The following is a 24,902-nucleotide window of genomic DNA, read 5'->3' as shown; positions in this document are numbered from 1 at the left end:
TAGCCAGCAGCAACAACCCATGTGCAAAAATACAATTTAGCATAGGGAAAGATGTGAAATTCCATAAATTAGCACACATTTTTAATGTCTATGTAGCAAGGTGGTTCTAGATACCTATGCAATGTACTTTGTTAAAATTTCTGAAGATAGTCATGAGCAGAATATAGTAGGAGATAGATTATTTGATTTGGGTCTTAAAAAAATAATCTAACGACTAACTTCCATTGATAGAGATGCTCTAACTATGACTAAATTTGGCTATGTGAGGCATATAATCTGGATTCCCATAAAAGGGGGGCTGCATTTCAGAGAACAAAGAGACAGCAAAGTTTAGATAGTTTGGTCAGGAAGAAGAGAATTAAGGTACTTCCCAAGTCATTCTCAGAGTATATCTATAGTAATGCAAATAATTGCCTTAGTTTAGTAAGATACAATACAATACAATATAATAGCAGAGTTGGAAGGGACTTTGGAGGTCTTCTAGTCCAACCCCCTGCCTAGGCAGGAAACCCTATACTGTTTCAGACAAATGGCTATACAACATCTTCTTAAAGACTTCCAGTGTTGGGGCATTCACAACTTCTGGAGGCAAGCTATTCCACTGATTAATTGTTCTAACTGTCAGGAAATTTCTCCTCAGTTCTAAGTTGCTTCTCTCCTTGATTAGTTTCCACCCATTGCTTCTTGTTCTACCCTCAGGTGCCTTGGAAAATAGTTTGACTCCCTCTTCTTTGTGGCAACCTCTGAGATATTGGAACACTGCTATCATGTCTCCCCTAGTCCTTCTTTCTATTAAACTAAACATACCAGTTGCTGCAAACGTTCTTATAGATTTATGTCTATAGTTGAGGAACATAAAGGAAACTGCTCAGAAGTAATTCTATATCTTTTTTTTTGTTCATGGGGCCTCACAGGCCATAACTCATTAAGATTAAACCAACCTGATTTTTACCCTTTCATGGAATAGCTCAACCTCTATTGAAAGAGGTCCTATGCATTTGGCAACCAAAAGTAAATGTGATTGCAAAGCCCACATAGACATACAGTCTTCCCCAAAGTCTGCAGTAACATGTAGGCCCTTTAGGTTCAGTATGTTGCATATGTTAATTACCAATATTTTGACTATTGAAAATTACACCTCAGTATTAATTAGTTTAATAATTACTTTATGGATTAATTTTTAAATATTTCCAGGGCACCTTACAAAATTTATTCCACAAAAGAATAGTGATGAATATTGTTTTATATTGTTGGCTAAAATAAACAAATTATATTGTTTTAGTTACAGTAGCAATTTTACCCTAAGCTTTGGGATGCATCTATATTCATATTAAAACACTTGAATTCTCTGACTTGAGCAAAATATAACTTTTATTGTTTTCTCAAATTACCTAGGCCTTTTATCAGAGAGAAAATTCTGCAGGATGATCAGGAAATAATTAAGTGGGAGTAAGAATTTGTTGTTTGCCACTCTAAAAGGCTGGATCACAGCCAAAAATTTAATTTATAAACTGTAGATCTGGGATGAACTTTAGGAAAATGCACTTTTAAGTTAAAAATACAGTTGCCAACCAAACCAAATGCTTTAGGAACTGGGTTGAGGATCTTCTTATCTGCTGACTTCTTACATTAGGCATATATGTGTGAGTGTGTGTCAGAGTTGACCTCTGGTAATTGTCCAGACTAGTCCTTGTAGTCTTCGTGGTAATTTTCAGAAATGGTTTACTTTGCCTTCTTCCTAGGGCTGAGAGTGTGACTGGCCTAACGTCAGCTGGCATGTGTCTTAGATGGAACTGGAACTCATGGTCCCCCAGTTTCTAGCTGGTATCTTAACTATTACATCAAACTGGCTCTTTAATATAAATATTATATTTACTACAGATTACTTCCTGTTCCAACTCTCCTGCTTGTCCAGTGAGAAATAGTAAATGGTGAGACCTGCCTAAATATTTTTTTTAGAGAGAGGCAGGTCACCAGTTTTTCTTCTATGAACTCCCTTCTTCTTCCCAGTTCATAATAAGATATTAGCATATGTTTATTCCAGGAGTAGACAACACTTGGGGGATAAGAGCACATCTAGGTTCCAATAGCATGCTGCAGCACTCTCAAAAAAATAGTTGTACTCAAAAATCTTTTGTATTTATAAGATAACATTTTTGATATGCCAGTAAAATGTTTATATGGACCACAGACCAGAGTTAAGCAACAAGGCTATCTGCCCAGAGTGAGCAGAGAACACTTGTTGAAAGAGCCTACCTATGTAGAAGAAAACCAGTCTGTCACTGCTTTCATCCTATCAGGTTGCAATGTATGCATATGATTGCAATTAACTACAGATAATCCCCAGGTTATGAACATTCCCTTAGCGAATGTTTGAAGTTATGCAATAAGCACCCCCTAGTCCCGAAACTATGAATGTTGCAGCACCACAGCAGTTGTTCATCCTTACCAACAACTGCAGAACCTCTGCCTATTCCCCTCACCCACTCCATACAGCGGGTTTTCATAGGCACTAGGCTGTGGATACTGTACTCACCTTACGAAGATCTAGAGATCTTTCACTTTCTTCACCTGTTTTGGTACGTCAGGTCTTTGGTGAGTATGCAGAGAATGGAGACCTGAAGTACTACAAGATCATACAAGATCTCTAGCTCAAGATCTCATGCTATTGATTTCTTGTGGTCTAATGGTACATTAGGCCTCTGTTCACTGCAATTGAACGAGATCTGCAGGAAAAGGCTTTGCAAATGGATGGAAGGTCTGAAGCTTTCCCTCAGTTTCCAAAGCCTTTTGCCATCTTTGCAAAAAGCCTTTGCAGCCCAAAACAGAGCACTGCAGCTTCATTATGGTGTTTGTAGACCTTATCTGGCACTTTTCAGCCTAAAACATAACTCTGAAGGGGCAAGCACACCCCTCTGAAGCTCCGTTTTGGCATGGGCAGGCCTTGCCTAGCACTTTGCAGCCTGAAACAGAGCTCCAGAAGGGCGGAAGCACCCCTCCGGAGCTTGGTTTTGGCATGTGCAGGCTTCATCCAGCACTTCATAGCCCAAAATTGAGCTCTGGAGGGATGGGTGCGGCTGAGAGCCTAGGGAGGAGATAGCATGCATGGTAAGTGACCCCAGCGTGGCAGGTTGGATGGAAGGGGAAAGCAATTATGAAGAGCATGGAGTATTTCAATGAGTCAGAGAGATTTTGGGTAGTCTTAAGCAGGTGGCCTGTTCAATCAATAGGCCCCCCCCCATGGCCTTCCCCACCTGAAATACCTCATGTACACTTAATGAACTGCGCATTCAAATAGCAAATGTGTGGGTGAAAAGAGGGAGTGATCACATTCAAAGTACGAGATTTACTCCCTTGACTCCTTGGGTTACGAATGGAATGGGCAGACTCCATTACTTTCATAACTCGAGGACTACCTGTATTCTAGTTTCTCAGAATGTTCCATACTTTTTCAGCTGTGTCCCTTTCTTCCATTTTATTTTATTTATAAGACGACCTATTTGCCTAGGGATATTGTTAAAAAGAAAGTTATTACTGGAGACAGGTACTCCTTTGTTTTGTAGAATGCTAATTAGTTTTATTTTAAAAGATGTTTCTATTTTTTTAAAGTCAGAAATGGTAGGAAGTCTGATGGATACAAAGGGAGAGCACATACACCTGGATGCCTACCCAATGGTAGTACCCATGTTGTATGTACTTAAATGTAAAAAAAAACATGTGCTCATTTTCTATTTGACTTTAATCAGTGGCAATGGCATTGCTCATATTTATTTGTTCATTGTCACCACACCTTCAATTTGTAGATGACTAATTTATGAAAACATTCCAAACCATTTTCTGCAAGTTTATTGGAGAATCAGATTGCAAGGGCCACGCATGATTATACACTTGAACTGGGTTTGCAAATGTCTGGAAATTAGTGGTGAGCTGCCCAAATATCATATTGCTGAAATATATTCACAAAAGATTGATTTTTGAGAGCACAGCCTTTGTATCTTTTGTTACTGCTAAGCTTTATATCACATATTGTAGTTGAAATCTATTTGAAACTTGCATAGAAGAGCAAAACATTTCAGTTCTGCCCATTTTGATATATTAGTGCCAAACATCTCTGTGATATGTGGTTGTTAATATTCCTGAAATATTAACAACTAAAAATGCAGCTCCCAAGCCATAAAAAAATCAACTAATTATTTTCTAAGCCAAAAATGGTTAACTATAATAGTTGGGTTAACCCACATGCTAAACCATAAACCCGAGGTGATTGATTTAACAACATATAACATTGGAAACATATTATAAGATTGAGGTTTTTCCACTTTTTTTCCAGATTGGGATCATTAAAAAAAAACAACCAGTTATAGTATTTTAGAAATAATACTATTTTTGTGAGCTTTAAAGTATCACTCTTTTGGTCATCACAGGGAAAATGTATTCTAGGGGCTGAAAAAAGAGAACAGAGGCAGCTTGCATCACAAGAACACTTGTGGCCCTCCACTGCTGTAAACTATGAGTTACAAACAAAACAATTCAACTCAGATTTACTATTCAGAAAACTGAGATAATCTCTGGAGATGAGAGTGGCATGTAGAATTTTTTTGAAATGGAGTGGGGAGGCTACTTGTACAATGCTGTACTTAGCTCCTGATATTTATTCAGAATCTTTTCTTATAATTTGAAATAGTTGGTACAGGTCCAATCCTCTTGAGCAACGTATGATAATTATGTTTCTTTGGCTATATGAGCTTTTAAATATTTTCTTCTTTGGGCGAGATATACCAAGTAACTCCTTCAGATTTCCCTTACTGGATTTGATTGGATCTCTCACTTTCTGGTGTTGTTATAAGTGTCTTTCTGAATATATTTCATTTTGTCGGCAATCTTCTTGTAATCCTCAGAACTGGATGCCGATATTTTTATGTTAACTATATGCATTGCTTCCAAAATTCTCAGAGGGATTCTCTGGCCTCTGATTTTAAATTGAGGTATGAGATTAGTCATTACCATGTCAAGTTGCCAATCTCTTGTTTCTAGAATCACTGGTAAGTACCTGATAGTAGCAAATGTGGAAGACTCCCTCCATTATGTGATCATTTCAATAGCACAATGCTCACATTAGGCCCTTGAACTGACAGCCTGACCAGTATTCCCAATTTTTGATCCCTTGGTTGAAAGAGGAAACACAGGCAAATGAACAGAAATCTCTTCTTAGGAATTATTTTTTTAACCAGGGTTTTGTTTTGTTTTTGAAAAAGTAGGTGTTATAGACAAAGAAAGACACCACAATTTAATATGAAACTATTTTTCACAGCTATAATTTAGTTTATAGTTTTAAGCTGTAATGATTTTTTGTCTGGGACAAAAAAAGACATTGCCACATTCATTGCTCCTTACATATTGGGGAGCTGGTAGCAGAAATGTTCCTTTCCTGGACTAGTTAAAAGTTTGTTTATCATTCCCATGCCATTCAATTTCAGAATCAAAGCAGAGTTAAAGATTCCTTTTTTAGAAAACCACCACAAAGTTAAAGTCCATTGGCTTATTGGGATATACTGTCAAAGCATCATTTTCCTTTTGCACCTTTCTTCATGCTGATGGAATAAGGACTCTGTACTTAAATTTTCCTTTATACTCACCTTTATCTTTAGTTTACATTTAGTTGTAGAAAATCAAAGTATCTTTCACTTTGAACCACAGGATTGTAGCAAGATAGATTGATAAATATGAAAAAGCATGGGAAATGTTAGGAGTCCAATGTTTGAAGTTCAAACCCAACTTTTAAGGCATTTCCAGGAAGTTTTGCTCCCTTACTATTATTAAATGACAATAAGGAATTTATCGCTTCTGTCTCTGGAAGTACCAAAGTAGCCACTGGACAACAAAGGGCCAAGCCAGCAAGAAAAGCCAGGTATGAGGAGACAGATGTACAGGCCAACTTGGCAGGTCCTGTGAGAGAGAGAAAATGGCAGAGACTGAAGAAAAAATTGGAAGTGCTTGTTAACCTTCCTGGATTCCAGAAATTCCAAACAAAGGAGATCTGCTTTCTCCAATCCATTTAATATTTCTCAGATTAAGATTCAGATAAAAATTATTAATAAGTGAAAGTAACTATTTTTGAAGTTGTATTCATTAATCAAATAATCAAATATTCTTACTGCTTAATGGGAATTGATGGTGTGGAAGGGGAGGAGTAAATATGTTAATACTAACAGAAAACATTTTGACATAAGTTTAGAGGAGTCTTGTGCCTTACTACTATTGCTGTCTATATTTCTCATTTAAGGCTGCACTCCTCTCAGAATTAGCAGCCAATTGTCTGGTACATCTAGATACATGCTTGTATAAATGTATTTGGAAAATTTCCCATCATGAGTCACTATACCTTTGTATCAGGTACTTTGGATGGAGGACAAGGTCTCAACATGGACGTATGAGGCTGAAAGACAGAAAAATCAAGATGGATGTAACAACTAGAACACCACTCCTCTCTCATTTTATTTTCTAAGCAATTTTGTTGAAAGTGTATTTCAGATATCAGAATAATTGGGGGTAACTTTATACATGGTTGGGAAATGAGAGATACATGTACATTTTTTAACAATGTTTTTAAGATCAGAATCCCTGACATTTTATGTAATTTTACAACTCTTGCCTATACCCATTTATGTAAACGTGAACTACGGCAGATGCCTTTTCGTTTTTTGTATTTGTTTTAAATAGATTTTGTGTTTTTTTACGGAAACACCTGCTTTCTTCTCTTAACAGATTTTCCCACTGCTAGTTAGTGTGAAATAAGACCATTATCAATTTATCCATATAGTCAGTAGGGTTATAAAATAACAATGATCATAACAGTACAGATACATCAATAAAACCTGGAGAAGAGTGGGGGCTAGGTATGACAGAAATAAATAAAAATAGATGCAGTGGCTTTAATGTGGACTTAAGGTGAGGATTCAGAAGTATATTGAAGACAAAACAGAATAATAATACAAAGCAGAATTCAGCAGCTATAGCTAAACCACTGTGGCCCTATACAAGTCAGCTTGAAAAAGCTCCATGGAAAGTGAATTCACCCAGCTAAAAGGATCTTGCTCACTTTCCTCCATAGCAATAGATACAGCTTTGATACATATCAGATTCTTTTCTAAAGATCTTAATATATGAGCAGTGGACTGCTTGTACTGATGAAGATATAAAGAGTTCCAGCATGTGAATAAATGCACTACAGTACTGGAGGAAAGTTAGGATCTTCTATTTGCATTTTGATTCTACTGTAGTTTAGGACTTTATCATAATAAGCTAATGGAATGTGGGCAGTCTTGGTGCAACCAATATCCCATCTTGGTGGGAAGGTAACAGTGTTCTGTGCGTCTTCGGCATTTAGTCATGCCGGCCACATGACCACGGAGACGTCTCCAGACAGTGCTGGCTCTTCAGCTTTGAAACAGAGATGAGCACTGCCCCCTAGAATTGGGAATGACTAGAACATATATGCAAGGGGAATCTTTACCTTTACCTTTAATGTGGGCAGCCCTTCAGCACAATAGCACCCTATTGCTCTTTTAAGGCTGAATTAGTTTATAAAGAATTTGTTATGGAGTAATCCGTGCTTACAGTTCTAAAATTGTAATTCTTAAATTTTCCCCGTCATTCTCCCCACACTTCCTTTTGTTACTCCCCTCCCTCTCTTCACCCTATTTCCACCAAACAGGGTTAGGGTTGAACTAGTAGAGCTGCAGTTTTCAAAATCTCTACGCAAGAACTCCAAGACTTTTGATTTGCAACTGGTCTCCCACATATTCATTTTTTATGTGTTGCTTTTAGAGCTTTCTGAGCTCAGCAGTGGTTTGTACTTTTATAAACCAACATGCTAGTCAGCTACTAGAGGAAGCAATATACCTGCAAAGCTGCCCATGATTCCAAATATTTGAGTCTTTCCATCACTTTTTTCATATCCTGCTGCAAAGCTTGAATGGTGCTCATCACCTTCAAGGTCATGTCCTTCTGGGTCAAGACATTTATCTGGCTCTCCCTGGTGGCTTCAGGGTTTTGGCTGATCTCAGGTGGGCCAGTCTGCAGGTGTATAAGATGAGATGAACCCGAAAGATCCATTGAAGCTGTAGCAAAAAATAAAATAAAATGGATAGATAACGAGACCTCGCTATTTTAAATGAAGAATTTAAATCTGCCTGGATACCATATCTATCCCTGTGTGTCAGAATTAGATGGGAAGGCGCAGAATAAGATTTAGGAGGCTTACATGGTTTTATTCTTGCAAAATAGGGTGGATAGCTTAAATATAAGGGATTCCAATGTATCAAAACTAATGACAAGTTCATATATTCCACTGAAAAGGGCAGAGCCAAATCTTGTTTGGAAGCTATGAAAATAAAGGAAACATTGTTCACAGTCCCTAATGCTTTAAGCTAATCAAACAACAGGTCAATCAATAAAAACAAGGCAAGGGGAGAGTGACAAAAAATTGAAGGGAAGAGTAGTGACCAGCTAAATCTACACTAATATGTTACTAATTAATCTTCCACAAGGTCAAGACTTGAGCTGAGCAGGAGAATCCCCCAACATAACCAAGGTAAGAAAGGATATCTCTGCATTATCAGTTGAACCTATATAAGGCAGCCCAATCACACTGATGGATACCTGTATTTAGGCTTTTTATATTGTGCTCCAAAAAACCACCTTCTCCAGCTTCTTGAACAATGCTACATTTCCTCCAGGAGGTAATTTTTAATTTAATTTAATTTAATTTAATTAGCACTTCTAGACCGCCCCCTCTCCCAAAAGGGACTCGTGGTTGATATCTAGCTGCTATTTTGTTCTGGTGTTCAGTTTACAAATGGCCTAGAATAGATTTTGGAAGCTGGAATACAACATGCCTGTTTTGAGTAGTAATTTTTCTACTATGCTTTTCCCTAACTGTATTGTCTAGGTGCTTTGAATGTTCTGCTGACTGAAAATTGTGGAAGGTATTGTCCTAAAATATCTATGGAAGGAAGATTGGAAGATATTATTGCTACAAGAATCAGATGAGTCCATCAAGAAGTAGAATAAGAACACAGGATATGATTATCAACCCCTGGTGAGTAAAACTTGCAATTTAGCTTGGGAATGGAATTACTGTTGCATGTTTCCCACCCTTTCTTTAAACAAAAGATCCTAGATTGGAAAGGCATATTTTCATTACATTTTTCAAATAAAATGCTCCTTGTAGTAAATTATCAAATCAGGAAGGAAAACTTGTGTATATCTGTCTATAGGAGTGATACTGAATGGAAAAGGACTTTCACATAGTGATTCATTCAAGCTCCAAACTCTGCTCTCATCATGTTTTAATACAGCTTGTGAGATTCAGTTCTAGTTCCAAATGGTCTTAGCCTTCGCATAATTTCCCTCTTTTTTCCACTGATTAATGTGTAAATGGAAGTGGGTAATAGATGTTGGTCATATTCCTGGTTGGCTCTAGCTGAAATATGTGGTAAAATAACTGGCCAGAATTCTACAACATCTCTCATTTGTACCTCACTCCGTCTGAAAACTGACTTTTATGGCTGCCCAATTCAATATCTAACCCTATTTCCTTTTGTTCTCATCTTTTCTCTCAAGGATTATTTCTACAATGGAAACACAACAGAATATATATTGTGGATGTCCTTTTAGTAGTAAAAACATACATTCTCTGCCAAACTTGCACATTTTATCTTTGCCCTCATTACTTCAGAATGAAAGCAAATTAATTCTTTTTCAGACCTGTTTGCACTCGTGGATGAAACATAGGATTTTGATGCCAAATGCATGAGCCACAACACCTATAGGCATGTCCTAGGCCTGTCTCTGTGCTTTCTTTCTGAAGCAAAAGATTAGGTGTCCCTTCTATTTATCTTACTTCTCCAGCTAAGGATACTCTAAAACTTACATCCTGTTTTCTCTGTAGCTTGATTCCTGGGAGGGTTGCTCAAGGGAAAGCTTTGTTTGGCTGATAGCCTTCTGGCCTATGGAGAAAGAAAAAGTAAAAACTAGACCTTTAGAATCTTTTTTTTTTGCCACTTTAATTACTACAGTGTTCCCCTCTCCAATTCAAATTAAAATGAAGATTAATTGTTAGGAAACTACCTAGTTTTCTTTTGGAAACCTTACAAAGTGCCTTAAGGGATTACAAATGTTATTCCGTGGGGAGGAAAGTCATAATATAGTCCTAGAGCTACTGTATCTGGGTGCCTGAAAGGCCAAGTGTTCAAGTGGGATGATTGGCTCTCCTTAGCAATGCTGTAGGGGGAATAAACTTGTAACCCAGTTTTTTTAATGACAAAATGCTAAAAGCCAAACATGAGATGCCTTTTATCTCCCTATTGTTATTTCTAATAGGTTTTGAAAGTTTACTTCTCACAGTTTATATGTGTGTAAGTGAAAATTAAACAACCAAGTGGTTTTGTCTCAGTCCATCTGTTCAGATCTTGCAAGCCTTAATGTACTAACAAATAACCCACCTTTGAGACTGTTGCACGTTTTATTTTACCTAAATTCATGTATCTAGAAAGGAACTTTGCTTTAGTTTGATTGAACAGCTCAAATTACACAAGTCACTCATTACATGTCCTTAAAAGGTGGATCTTTAGATAAACATGGCTTAGGACCATGAGCTGATTAAAAGATTCTTTGAAAAGAATCTGATCACAGCAAAATTAGTTCTGTGATATACCGGTAAATGATTAGATATAGCAAAACTGACAATGGGAGAACAGAATATAATCTATTGCAACCTCCCTAAACAATTAAATTTGTCAGTGTAGGATCAGGATACTCTACTCAGAGGACTTTTCCTCATGGTTTCCTAACCAGACTACAGCCTTGGTTCAGTGACCATTTTTATGCTGTGTGTTCATAATCTTTATTTCCTTCATATCAACAACTTAAAGCTGCCTTTAATTCAGTGCTTCTCAATTATTTTCTGTCATGCCCCCCCTAGGAAGAAGAAAACATTTCGCCCCCCCCCCCACGCGACTGTAAATAGTATCATTTGTCTATAAAATTGTTATAAGTACACCTCTGCATAACATAGCACACCGGTCTTTCCTCGTCTCCCACCGTAGTCACATTCTTTCTTTCCTCTTTCCCTCTTACTTGTCTATCCTTCCTTCCACCCTCCCTTCCTCCTTCACTTCCTTCCTGCCTCCCTTCCAGTTCCCTCCTTCCTCTTTCCCCCTGCCTGCCTGCCTTCTTTCCCTCCTGCTTATCTATGCTTCCTTCCTTCCTTGCACCTCCCTCCCTTCTGCCTGCCTGCCTTCTTTCCTCTTTCCCTATCCTCCTATCCTTCCTTTCTCCCTCCCTCCTTCCCTGCCTCCCTTCCAGTTCCATTCTTCCCTCCTTCCTTCTGCCTCCTTCCTGCCTGCTTGCCTTCTTTCCTCTTTCCCTCCGGCGTGTCTGCTTTTCTTTCCTTCCTTCCACCTCCCTTCTGCCCTCCTGCTTTCTTTCCTTCCCTCTTGCTTGTCTATCCTTACTCTTTCCTCCCCTTCTTCCCTCCCTCCCTGCCAGCAGCTCCTCCAGCATCCCAGCTGGAAGCAGCAGCACAACAGTCGCCGTTACCAGGGGCGAAGGGGTGGCGGTGGCAAGATCGGGCGACCGCCGCCCCTTTGTCCCTTCCCCAACAGCGGCTGTTGCGCTTCCGCTTCCAGACGGAATGCTGGCGGTGGAGCTGCTGGCGGGGAGGCGAGCTACGCGGTGGCGAAGACGGGCGGTCCCATGCTTCCCTCCCTCCCACCCCCGCCCAAGCAGGCTTCTTGCACAGCTCCAGCCCGCGGCTCCAATGAAAATCCACAGTCCGAAGTGCTGCCACTTCCAGGCGGGATATATTATGCCTCGCCCACGCCTTCGCCACCGTTGCACCCAGATGGAAAGGGAGCCTTCGCGCCCCCCTTTACGGAGCCTGGGGGGGGCACGCCCCACTATTTGAGAACCGCTGCTTTAATTGTTCTAGTTTTAAAACATTTTTCCTCTTTTGCTGACACAATTTTTGCTGTGGATATGATCCATCAGTGATATGATTACTGGTGCAATCAGGAATGGGATCTGCAGAGCTTCTACTGTCTTCTTTAGGTTCATGGAGGTATATCCACTTCCTTCTTGCCCCTGGATATTACCCTCCAAAGCCATTATTGCTTGGGCTGCAGGACACACAAAGGCCTTGCAATGCCCATGTAATGCCTGCTGGGGGCTCTCTGAAGCACTTGTGAAGTCTTAGAGAGACTCTTGGTACGTATAAATTTATAAACACAAATTTAACATTCTTCTGGAAGAGGGATAGACTTGTTTTTTTTAAGCCAAGGCTTGTCAGAACCCTTCAACAAGTGAAGCATTATAAGTTCACTCTTTCTGGCAAAAGGTAATTTTGATGTTGTGGTAGTGCCATTTTACCCACTGAATAGGCCACTTCTAGGAGCTGCTGGCCATGGCCACTTGATGGCAGCAGTAGCTGAGATGGAGTTTGCTTATTATTGATGGCTCCTTCCTGTTTCATCTGTGGCTTCTGTAATTTGGCAGCTGGATTATTTTTTACATGGATTTAGCACTCTTTCAGAAAGGTGCTAGACAAACTGACAAGCAGCATGGGCCATCTCTGTGCCTGAGCTGTTTACTTATTTACTTATCAAATTTATACAGTTGCCCATCTCATGAGAATGCTTGGTGGAAGGGGAAACAAAACAGAAGAATCCGCCAAGTGCTTTTTAAAAAATTCAAATATCCAGAATACCACCAACTACCAACCACTACCTTTGTTACTGAAGCAGAATAGTTATCAACCCAATTTACGATGGCATACTTTTCTAGCAACTTATGTACTGGATGGCAGCATTTTAGCATAGACCATTTGGCTGTGTTTAAAGGCAGAGTTTTTAGTTTAAGCCGCCTCCTTCTCTTTTCATTTCCATTCCTTGTATCATTTCATCACCTGGTGAGGCTCCACCTGTTCTATGGTATCACAGAACACCTCATTCTCTGAATCATTTGTCACCTGGCTGCTCTTTAGAGCTTTGTTGGTGAGGCCAGATCCTGCAAGAGAAGAATGGCTCAGAATAAAAATAATAAAGTAGAATAAGAAAAAACAGAACAGATATGTGTGGTTGTGAATACATGTGCAAGTGATTATATCTTACAAAATCTGAACATCCAGATGTCAGGTGTTATGTCTTTCCCCATAAATTAGGACCAATAAGGGGCGCTTTAGTGCCTTACTAAAGTTTTAAATGTTTAAAACTGTTTTTGTGGGCATATTATTTAAATTGGCTTTACAAAATGTCAGATCCATGAGAGTCTGGTAATTGCAGTGGATATACATTCTATAAAGAAAAATAAATCTGAATTGCCTAGGTATCTTATCTGATTTACAAAAGAGAAGGAAAATAATACACAGAGGTCTGATTTGATCCAATTACTTAAATTATATACAGCACATTAAGATCCAAGAATCAAGATGGGCATCAATAAGCCAATAGGCTGATTTCTAATTTATGACATTAGTTTTTAGAAAGTGGAAGGATGAGGAGGAAGAAGGAAAGAGCCACCTTCTTCAAATCAGCTATCTCTTTCTCACAATGGAAATGTCAACAAATTTTAGCTTTGGTTATTTTAAAAGACATCTTATGAAGAAGGAAGTAACTTTACCCTCTCCCTACACACTTAGTTCTTAATGACTGAATTCATAAGGAGCAGGAAGCAGGCTACCAGCTCTTCTAATTATGCAAATATAATTTCCTCTTAGGGGTGAATGCTTGCAGTGAAGGCAAAATCTGTCTGACATGGAGTAGCTTCACTCTATAACGATGATCCTACAGTAAAAATGACTGCATTATTCAACATAAAGTGAAAGGAATGCACATTATCTACTGGGAATATATGTATACACTGGGTACAAATATTCCCCCATTATAGATGCACTTGCCTGCTTGCTTCCACTCTTCATGTACTGGTTGATTTGGACAGATTTCAGCATGTCCATCTAATGAACTGTTTTGCAAAGACGCAGTCTCCGAATCTGGATTAACTGCAAAATAATATAATGTTTTTCAATGTTCATCATTAAAAGCCTGGGGTGCGTTAGTTTTCCCCTATCAGCACTACATCTTTGGTATTAGAGTTAGATTTGGGATTAGGTCTAGTTTTGTTATTAGTCTGTAGAAATGATTCAATGAAGTGCTTTGCTGCATAAGACAATACGCTCTCCAGCTCCTTGAATGGTTGACATGGCTGATTTTAGGGACCTCAGCAAGGATGGATTTCAAATCTAAACACACATGCCCAAAAACTTTAAGACAGCCACAACAACTTGTGCCAAGTCTTTGATCATATATGATGCCTTGGAAGCTTTGAGGAACCAATCCAGTTCTTGCCAAATGATTTGCATAGCCTTGTTTCATACCATGCTTTAATTTAATTTAAGCACAAGAGTATTATTTATTGAAGTTAATGGCCACAAGGCAAATAATATCCAAACTGGGTATGACTGTTTCCAGGTCTCTGGAATTCCAAGACAATCTCCTGATTTAAAATGGATGATTAGCAGAGAGGGGAGTAGTCACAGAACAGAGCAAGCAAAGAGCTCTTTAACTACTCTCACAGTATGGAAGAGTTTGGGCAGAAACAGCATCTTGGCTGTAAAGATCTTTTCATGTCTTCTTTAATACTTGGAAAAGAAAGTTCCTAAAAATGGTTGGAGACGCCTATCACACTTTTCATTCAGGAGCTGAGGTTAGAATGCACAGAACTCCCTTCTCCTAATTTTCTTCTTACAATGAAGTTAAGAAATAGGTTAGACTGAAAGAATTACAAAAATCAAAATCATCTTATGTGTGTCTATAGTTGAATTTAATGCTTTACCCAATGTTTCCACACTGGCTGCCTTATTTTAGCAGAAAAGCTTTTAGAATACATAAAAAAGAGTGACTCCAGAAAAGACCATCCACTGAGCTAAATGAAGACTTTCACTCTTCCCTCAGTAATTTAAGGAAACAAAAAGGATATAACTAAAATGAGAAATTGCTTCTACTGCTCTCTTCTCAATTGTTTGGCAAAATTACAGTGAAATTTTTAATAAACAAATGTATTTCTACCCAAAAAAGAAATTAGGCTTTGGAAAAACTGGATCTGTACTCATGGGAGTCTTTTGAGATACGCTATTTACTGGGTTTGAGGATCTTTATTTTAGTTATTTGATTTATATTCTGCCTTCAAGGAACTCAAATTTGTAATCATTCAATTTTCCCCATAACCATTCTGTGATTTGGATTACGTTAGAGAAGGTGAATTGCTCAAAGACACTTGCTGAGCTACCAACAATATAAACAGAAACAACATAGTAGCTGCTTTTATATTTAGACCAAAATAGAGGCGTAGCAGGGAGCCACTCCTATGAATAGCTCAGATGGCCTATATCAGATGCCACTCAAAGGCAGAGAACATATAGTGCCAAGCCATGCAGCCAATTTGATTGGGCAGTTTTCTTGTATTTTGCTAATACAAATGGCATTCAAACTTAGCATGGGAAAAGATCACACCTAAGCACCTTCACAGTCCTGGCACCCTGGCAAGCTCACCATCTCACAGGTTCTTGAAAGCCAGATAGGCAAACTGCTACTTTATTTTACCCACAATGTCTCCAAAGTTATTTCACTTTGGGGAATGTTAGCTCTTCACTTTTAATTGTCTGCTGCTACACTGCTGAATATAAACTGCAGCCAAGCCCACTGGACAGCAGAGAACCCTTTGTTAAGGACCCCATGAATTTATCCCCAAATCAGTTTGCAGTGTTGCACAGTGAGGCATGAATTATTCATCCTATTTTAGCTTGAACTATACATTAGGGAAGTCATCATTGGCTATATTCACACAACTTTTTAAAAACCAGATTATCTACTTTTCTGGGTTCACACAATACCCTGAATCATAAGCCAAACAAGCTTGATTTGTATTGTTCAGCTACAAAATATTAACCACAGTTAATCCTAACCAAATATAATATTGTATGTTTTGATTGAATACCTGCTAGGTCTTTAACTAACCTGCAAAATGTGTTATTAACCTAGCCATTGAGTGGTTTTTGTTCATTACTGCAGAAAGAGGTTAAGAGTTGGGGACAGGCCAAATTTCTTTTTAAGCCTACTGATCCCAAGCTGCTCTGTAGATCTTTTGATGGCTGCTTCCTGCGCCAAAGTCCCAAACAGGCCAAAGCAGGTTTGATTGCTCCACTCTGAACTGATTTGGAAATAGGTCAAAGAATCTAAGATTAGGGCTTGGGAGGCAACAAGGAAAAAACAACCATCTAGTTGAAACTCCCTGGCCTAGAGGACCAATCTTCCATAACCAAACGTGTCTATCAAGATCTTTAAATTCCCAAGAAGAAAATACTCTGTGAACTAAATTACATGAAAGCACCAGCAAAGTGACTTCACACAGGAGAAGTCAAGGAGCCAAGAAGAAAGGAGAGAGTAAGATTACTTTAAAGTTTAAGTTGTAAATCTTGAATTGAAAAGAGTATAGCTATCTAATCACAGCTGCTGGTGAAAGTATCCCAAATGCCTCCCTCTCAACCTGCTTTTGCTACCCACAAGCATACCTGATTTTTTCTTGAAGAAGGATTCGGGCGGTCTGGGCATATCATGGATCACTTCATAGAGGGGTTCAAAGTATGCAAACATATCCTCTGAAGATTTGTCCATCGGCACAGTATTGATGACCTGCCAGAAAGTCTAGAAGTGATCCCAGGTGGTACAACACCATTCCCTGGGTCCCCATGAGAGATCTGGAAGTAGTTGCAGTGATTGCATTGTTGAAATGACCTACTGGGAGGCTCCTGAGATGCCTTCTTGATTTTCATAAAAGAATAATAGCAGGATTTCTACTTGCACTCAATAAAAGCATTCCAGCTCATAGATGGGTACCTAACTGGGATGTTCTCTCCCTGCTTGTTTTCCATTTAAATATTTTTAGAATTAGTTATATTTCACTAAATTGGCCAGACAACGACTTATCTTTGAAGTAGGGAAAAAGAAGCAATGAATTTTTCTAAGTAGAATGTCTTGAATGCGAAGTCAGAATGACACTCATGCAGGAGTGTGTGTATGTATATGTATGTATGTATCTCCGTGGTGTTTCTTTTGTGAGCTTCTCTTTCCCTGCTAACGACAAAACAGAAGCTCACGAAAGAAAAAGATCTTACCTCTTGCCACGCTGCCGTTGTTGGGATGCCTCATCTCCTGCTAGCCAGCTGGTCTTTGGGTCTCTGCCGCACATGCGTGCATGCATGCGCATGCATGTGTGCATGTCTGCGTACGCGCACATTCAACCCTAACCCTTTCAGTCTGGGCATGCGTGTGTGCAGTTTGGGCACTCGGTTTCTAAAAGGTTCTCCATCACTGTGCTAAGGCTTATTTGTAGAATAGTTTTTATTTTCAGGGAAACAGGGTTATAGCTATTACGCTATAATAATTAGCATGTTTGTAGTTAGCATATAGTTAGAACATTACCAAATAAAATATATCATATAAACTTAGCTGTATGAATTTTAAGTCCTTAAACATAAATTCAAGCTGAGTTTCCTGTCGTTTCTTTTTTGTCTTCTCCCCTTTGCATCTTTTAGCAGCCCACTTACAGTGACATTCCTCACTATAAGGAGTTCCCACAACAATCTCATCCAAAGCCCAACCAACCGATATTAATATTTTGCACCATTTACCTTCTGGGCTGCCTTCTTCATTTCCATAATATAAGCAGCCATGGCTTCCTCTTTGGTCATTGTTCCCAAGCTTTTCCAGGCATCCCTGCCAAAACCCCAAAATATCTCTTATCTTGGGCAAGAGCTTCATTAAAGGAAAACCTGCCATAGGTTGAACTAGTTCGAAATTCAGAATTTCTCATAATGGTTCTTTCTTAAGGATTTCTTATGTGGGAGCATTAGGGTTAATCACTCAGGGATGACTGGTTATTAGTTTGTGTGTGCTATGAATCATATTCTCTTTATCCCAATTTCATGAATACTTAAAAATATTTACAGTCCAGGTTGAACATTTCAAGCGGAGGACTGCATTTAAAACAAATTTAAAAAAGGATTGGCTCTGCAAGCAGTTCTAATAGACATTGATATGATTTAGATTAATAATGAATTGTTATCAAGATTAAGCCTGGATCCAATTCAGTTAAAAAATAGCAAATGACAATGATAACAGTATCAAAATTATAGAATTAGGAGAGAAACTCCAAAAGAAGCCTTTTAGCTCTTCTAGTCTATAGTCAAAATTAGTGGAATTTGGGAGAGAGGCAGTGTCAAAATAGATAATATGACAGTTGCATCTTGGGAATAAAGTCCCACTTTTTGTATATGTGCCGATGTCAAAGAGGTGGGACTTTTGGGGTGATGCCATCCCCACCTATTTTGTCCTGTTCTATAAATAATGCTGTTCCAAATGGGCAGCTTCAAAGAAAGCCCTGTTTCTTGTTGTCATAATTCTAATTTCTTTGCAGAGGATGAAACAAAGCAGCACTTTTCTGCAATTAGTTTATCGGCTGATACAGACAGCACATCAACTTTTTCACTCTCCAAATCTATAGGACTTTATAGATCAAAAGTAGCAGTTTTGTACTGGATCCAGTGAAATTGAACAATATTAATTGGGTAAGCTTATGTATGTCCATTAGTTTGCAGATATTGTGCCTACTCTAGCATTGAAATAGCATCAGAGGCTGGATTCTAACAAAATCACTTAGCTCAAACAAAACCTCAGAAAAGACAATGTTTCATTTAGAACTGGGAGAATTTGTCACTGGATTTCTTACCATTTATATCTGCCAATAGGATCCCAAAATCCTGGCCTTGGGATCTGGCATTGACCCATTGTTGCTTGCTTGTAGTAACCATAAAAACGTAGCATTTCTTCATAAGAAGGCCGATAGGAACCTGAGGAAATGGAGAACATGTTCAGGACCCTACATGGGAAGAGGTATTTGATGGCAGGATTTCATTTTTAAGGTTCCCAATTGTGGTGGAACCACTGGCTGAAGGGGAGGGGCACCTCTAAGGGGAGTAAAGAGTCGTTCCAATGTAGAGTCTATTTGGGGGAAGAAATATCTGAGGTCAAACCAGTTAGGTCTATACCTGCTCACCCATGAGTCTGGTGAGATTTTTGTAATAGATGAACAACAAAATATCTATTGAATCGGTTATTCTGGTTGATTGTGCCTGACACCAATCTGTCTCCAGTCATAGTTCAATACTGAAAATAAAACAATTGAATCTAAGTTCACATATTTTTTTCCTTTGGAACGTTTCATAAGGAGGCAATAGGTGTCAATATATAAACACATCAGCCTAGTCCTGTGATGGCGACCTATGGCACGCATGCCATAGGTGTCATGTGGGGCCATTTCTGAGGGCACATGAGGCGTTGCCCTGTCAGCTCCAGTGCCTGATTTTTGGTGGTTCCTCACTCTCTGGAGGATTCCCTGAAGCCTCCAAAGGGCCAAAAACAGCCCAACGCAAACTGGAAATGAGGAGAGATCTGCCTGCACAGGGGAAAGACAAGCGGCAAGGAAAGAAGAAAAGGGGCTTCTTTCCCTTTTGCTGGCTGCTCTGTTCCCCCCCCCCCCCCGTGCTATTAAAGGGGATTCTGCCTGATCGCTGGAATCCAATTCTTTCTTTGCTGCTTGTCTTTCCCCCATGCTAGCAGCTCCCTTCCTCATTTGTCTATTGACTGTAGTGCCCAGGATCCTCTTTGATGGTGGGGGCTGGGGGTGGGGTGGATTTAGCAACCAGACACACACCTGCCTGAGTAAAAAGGGACCAATCTTTACACAGGAGAATGATATGGGAAGGTTTTTTGATGCACTTGAGCATCCCCCACTCTGGTCTCTGCCCATTTGTGGCAGAGCAACCTCTCCCCTTACTGGGTATTAGCTAAGGGGAAGCAGCCAGAGCAGGAAGTGGCAGGGAAGCCTTGCACAAAAATGTGCAGTCCCTGGAGGTGAGGGGGGGCATTAAGTTATGAGGGTGGGCACTTGAGTGCGTGTGATAGCCGAGGCGAAAAAGGTTCGCCATCACTAGCCTAGTCACTCAAGCTAAATCAGAGGTTGCTATGCGGTTGCTCTTTTTGAATATTAACCAATAGCCATTATTGTTTAAATTCTTCTACCAAGTTGAGTGCTGTATGTAAAGAATGAAAAAAACCTGTAGAATTCTGCATCAAGATATACTGCTCAAACTGGGGAAAATAACAGTTTTAACTTTTTTTTTCTGAATTTCGAAATCTGGCTTCTTATTCTTTGTGGCTGTTCGGAGAAGCCTGATGACTTTTGCATTTGGTGCCAGCCCTTCTAGGTGAGCTAAGTAACCTGAGAAGATCCTCAAAGAGATTCTTACCATTCCTGGGCAAGCCTTGAATGACCTGAAGAGCTGCTTCAAACTGTGTCTGGCAATTCGCTTCTTCTGTCTTCAACCCCATTGGTACCTAGTCAGATTTTTAAAAAGAGGTTGAAACTTGGAGCATGCAGACTCCAGGGGTAAAGGGTATAGAGATGAGTGAAGTGGTAGAAAGAAGATGAGTGGTAGAAAGGAGGAGGACGCGATGTAAGGCTGTGGGTTCCGGCCCCCCGTTCAACCAGTTACTTCCATCTCTGGCCATTGGGGGCGTACAACTAGCCCCCATGGAGCGGGCGCGCAATTTGGGCGTCCTCCTAGATACCCGGCTGTCCATGGATGACCATGTGACAGCCGTGGCAAGGGGGGCGTTCCACCAGGTTTGCCTGGTGCGCCAATTGCGCCCCCTATTGGACCGGGATGCCTTACGCACAGTCACTCATGCGCTGGTGACGTCTCGCCTCGACTACTGCAATGCTCTCTACATGGGGCTTCCCTTGAGATGCACTCGGAGACTTCAGTTGGTCCAGAATGTGGCCGCACGGGTGATTATGGGGAGTACAAGGTACTCCCATGTGACACCTCTCCTGCGCGAGCTGCACTGGCTTCCTGTGGTCTATCGGGTGCGTTTCAAGGTTTTGATAATGATCTTCAAAGCGCTCCATGGCTCAGGACCTAGTTACTTGCGGGATCGTATCTTGCCCCATACATCCCTGCGACCAATTCGCTCACACAGAGAGGGACTTCTCCAGGTGCCGTCCACCAGACAGTGTCGGGGGGCGACGCCTAGGAGCAGAGCCTTCTCTGTGATGGGCCCAGCCCTGTGGAATGACCTCCCCCCTGATATCAGGACCACCTCTGACCTCCGCTCCTTCCGCGTAAAGCTCAAGACCCACCTCTTCCAAGTAGCTGGCCTGGCTCAACCATAGTTTTATCATATCGCTCCTGACGGGTTTTTTAATTGTGTATTTTGTATTGTAATTGAGGGATTTTAAATCGAAATTTTAATGCTATTTTATTCATTCGTCTACCTCCTCCATGCACATGCATATGTATATGTTTATGTATTGTTTATATTTGTATATTTTTATGTGTTTTAATTGTACGCCGCCCCGAGTCCTTCTGGAGAGGGTGCGGCTAATCAAATAAAATTTGATTTGATTTGATTTGATTTGAGAAAGAAGTGGTAGAAAGAAGGTTTTTCTTCCAAAGTTTTTCTCCTGCTCAGTGACTTATGAGTTACAGCAAGATCCCATTAGAGAGCTATGCTTTCCCCAAGATCCTGATTACTGTAACTAACTTTGTTAGTTAAAATGAATAATCGGTATTTATACAGAAAAATGTGTTTACAAAGAGTATTTATAAGACAATTGGAGAAGTTAGTCCATAAAGTCTTAGTTATATAGGAGAGGTAAACGTCCATAGATATACGGCTAAATTAACTTCCAAATTCTTGACTGAGCTGCAATTCAATCTCTTATTCCTAATGATGATTCCAGATAGGGGTTCTTAGCATTACCAATCAAAAGACATGTGCAGCTATCCTATCTTTCCTGCCAGTGGTGGGATTCAAAAATTTTTACTACCAGTTCTGTCGGCGTGACTTGGCTGGCTTGGCAGGAGAAGGATACTGTAAAATCCCCATTCCCACCCCACTCCAGGGGAAGCTTACTGCAAAATCCCCATTTCTTCCCAATCATCTGGGACTGGGAGGCAGATAATAAATGGGGGCGGAGCCAGTAAGAGGTTATATTTACCGGTTCTCCAAACTACTCAAAATTTCCATTACCGGTTCTTCAGAACTGGCCAGAACGTGCTGAATACCACCTCTATTTCCCTCCTTATCATATTTTCTGCAATTACAGAAAAAAAATTTTTTTTTGAAGTGTGAAGTAAACTGGAAGGTTAAAGAAAAATAAGTCTCCATGTCACTAAATTCTGTGACCAACGTGGAGCGATTGTTGCAAAAAAATCACATCTGGAAACACCTAATTCTAAAATGCATATCTTACTGTGAGATCTAGATCTTAGGCAGGGAGAGATTCTCTTAAGAATCTTCCCCATGTGCCACTTTCTCTGATTGAGCACTGACACATACCAAGAACGCCAGGTTCTTCTACCTTAGATGAGCAAAGCTCCAGTTTCATGATCTGTGGAGCTTTGCAGGACTTGAGAATCAGTTGTTACACTGACGGAATTTTAGCTTCACTTTGTTTCATTGCCGGGCCTGAATTTAGAGCTTATTTTCCCAGTCAGCCTTAAGTGCAACTCTTATCTAATCAGTTTCAAGACTCTATATTGCAATCTACAAATAAAGATTTTGGGAAGCATGCCCAGGCAGGCAGGCATGCAAAACTAGTGTCATACCATCGTCATCATAACTTTCAATTGAAGTTCAGAAGCAAAAATAATTAGGTCTTGACAGCCAGGTAGTTTTGCTTTACAGAGAGCCCTTGATATATGACCAAAATGGAGCCCAACATTTATGTTGCTAAAGTGAGACAATTGTTAAGTGAATTTTGCCTCATTTTATGACCTTTTCTGGCACAGTTGTTAAGTCAATTACTGCAGTTAAGTTAGTAACATGGCTGTTAAGTGAGTCTGGCTTCCCATTAACTGCTTATCAGAAGGTTGAAAATGACTCTGGGACACTACAATTGTCATAAATATGAATCAGTTGCCAATCTGAATTTTGATCACGTGACATGGGGATGCTGTAATGGTCGTAAGTGTGAAAAACAGTAATCAGACACTTTTTTCAGCATTGTTGTAACTTTGAACAGACACTAAATGAACTGTTATAAGTTGAGAATTATCTGTAGTATCCAGAGTTCAGGTTTTTTTCCCAAAAAACAAACAAATCTAAGACTATAACTTGAAAACAAAAGGGATGGGTAGTGATAGCCAGTTTTTCCTAACTTTTATTTATTCTATTAGTCTAGGTCAGAGGTCCCTAAACCTGGCAACTTTAAGACTGGTGAACTTCAATTCCCAGAATTCTCCAGCCAGCCTATCTGGAAGCCAGCATTTAGAAAGATAAGAACTTCCTAGAACAGACCAAAACCCTTTCAAGTCCCAGATTGTGTTTCTCTAATTGATCAACCAAATATCAGCTGAAAAACAAACAAAAGGGGCAGGTGTGTATTAGCTTTTTCATATCCCCCAGCCACTGGCAATGGGACACAGCCTATCTTTTACTGAATGTGATATTTAACCACATTGCTAAAGAGCTATTGACCATTGTCTGCCATACATTTTTCTGCAGGAAATCCTGAAGTTTACATTAGAGTACCTACTCCATTGATGCCAAGAGATGCCATTTCCTCAACTAGATCATTCAGACAATGCCAATAGAGTATTACATTCAGTCATATTCTATGCCAAGCACTGCAGTCACATGACATGATTTCTGTTTTCAGAGCTAATATGTTGCCCCTTGTCTTATCGATGCAACCTATGTTCCAGTGCTTTGGGTATTAACTTTGACATCCTCTTCCATCTTTCTCTTGTAAGACATTCCCAACCTCCTGATACAATGCTGACTGAAATGCTTTCTACCTAAGTCAGATGAACATCTGTAGCAACTATAAGTGTTGTCTCCCCAAGCATTCCAAAACAAGGATCTGATTTCCTATCTCCATTCCTCCCAAATGTCGATTTATTCAGCAACGTTTGTTATTCCTATGATAATTTCATAAAATGCCTCTGCCTGCATTTTAAAATCTAAGCATTCTTATGTGAATCCTGATCACAAATTTCCACCGCCCTCTTCTGATCCTTGAGCATCGGCAGGCCTGCAGTCCCGTTCTGTAATTGCATTTGATGATTTCTTTGTTTCTGGGTCAACGTGGATGCCCGGGGCTTTACTTCCGTCCTTTTTCCGTCTTCCTGCCGCAAAGATTATTACCGAAAGGACGTCGGCTTACCGAAAGGACTATATCGCCGGCATCTAATGTCTGTCACGTGAACCTAAATCCGCTGCTCAGCGATGATCCCCTTTTTTCCTTCCAACAATTATGACATGGATATCCCTTCACCAGCCCTACCTCGTAGTCGGCTGCACAAAGTGCTGTGCTCACTTCCCTCTGTGCCTGCACATCGCGTTTGTCAACTTCTTGTTCATTGCAATAGCAGCTGTTTCAATTTTGACCTTCTGAGTCCCGCCCATAATCGTCCGTATCACGGTGAAGCGAGATTCAGCAAATCATTGCACAGCCAAGAAGGTTACGCCTGTCACCTCGGCCAATCAACAGAAGCAGATTCCCCCGTCTTGTTGCTACATACCTCTCTTTATTATCTTGTGCCTCCCCGTGTGTTTTGTTTCGCACCTCCATAGCTTTACCTGTAAAATGTGCCTGCCAGCGCCTCCTCCTGGGAAAGAGCTTATTTTTCTCCGTTTAATAAGTCAGCTCTTGGGTTCATTCTAAATGCACACATGCAGATATGGTTTCCTGAGTGTTTCTTGTAAAGTAACTGGAATTTCTTG

At 39.9% G+C, this 24,902-nt stretch overlaps 2 protein-coding genes across 3 annotated transcripts in view; one reads left to right on the top strand and one right to left on the bottom strand.

The window, feature by feature from the left end:
* Positions 1–24,902, top strand: part of LOC309401894 (uncharacterized protein) — a 395,822-nt gene that overhangs the window by 70,833 nt on the left and 300,087 nt on the right. The gene's annotated exons all lie outside the window — the stretch shown is intronic.
* Positions 5,274–24,592, bottom strand: ACBD4 (acyl-CoA binding domain containing 4). Of its 2 annotated transcripts, none has more exons than XM_081932150.1 (11): positions 24,463–24,592; positions 20,420–20,507; positions 18,841–18,961; positions 17,744–17,828; positions 16,625–16,745; positions 13,955–14,056; positions 12,965–13,065; positions 9,935–10,010; positions 7,903–8,120; positions 6,383–6,436; positions 5,274–5,946 (listed from the first exon to the last, which is right to left on the bottom strand). In XM_081932150.1, exons 2-11 carry the CDS (start codon positions 20,499–20,501, stop codon positions 5,836–5,838), a joined length of 1,071 nt encoding a protein of 356 aa, XP_081788276.1. In that variant the 5' UTR covers positions 20,502–20,507; positions 24,463–24,592; the 3' UTR covers positions 5,274–5,835. The 2 variants fall into 2 exon arrangements, with proteins under 2 accessions (XP_081788276.1, XP_081788275.1); XM_081932149.1 differs by lacking the exon at positions 24,463–24,592 and adding an exon at positions 23,975–24,189 and having other exon boundaries at positions 16,625–16,757.

This window comes from Natrix helvetica (genome assembly GCF_964273705.1).
Source record: "Natrix helvetica genome assembly, chromosome: Z".
Taxonomy (NCBI): Eukaryota; Metazoa; Chordata; class Lepidosauria; order Squamata; family Natricidae; genus Natrix; species Natrix helvetica.
Note: the sequence above shows the minus strand (reverse complement) of the source record. Positions and strands in the feature narration are given on the sequence as shown.

Coding starts and splice junctions, on each gene's coding strand:
- ACBD4 (XM_081932149.1), bottom strand. CDS start 20,501: ATGGGGTTGAAGACAGAAGAAGCGAATTGCCAGACACAGTTTGAAGCA. Junction 13,066..13,954: donor TGAAGAGTGGAAGCAAGCAG/GCAAGTGCATCT, acceptor CTTCTCTTGCAG/GATCTGGCCTCACCAACAAA. Junction 10,011..12,964: donor AACAGGTGGAGCCTCACCAG/GTGATGAAATGA, acceptor CTTTCTCCATAG/GCCAGAAGGCTATCAGCCAA.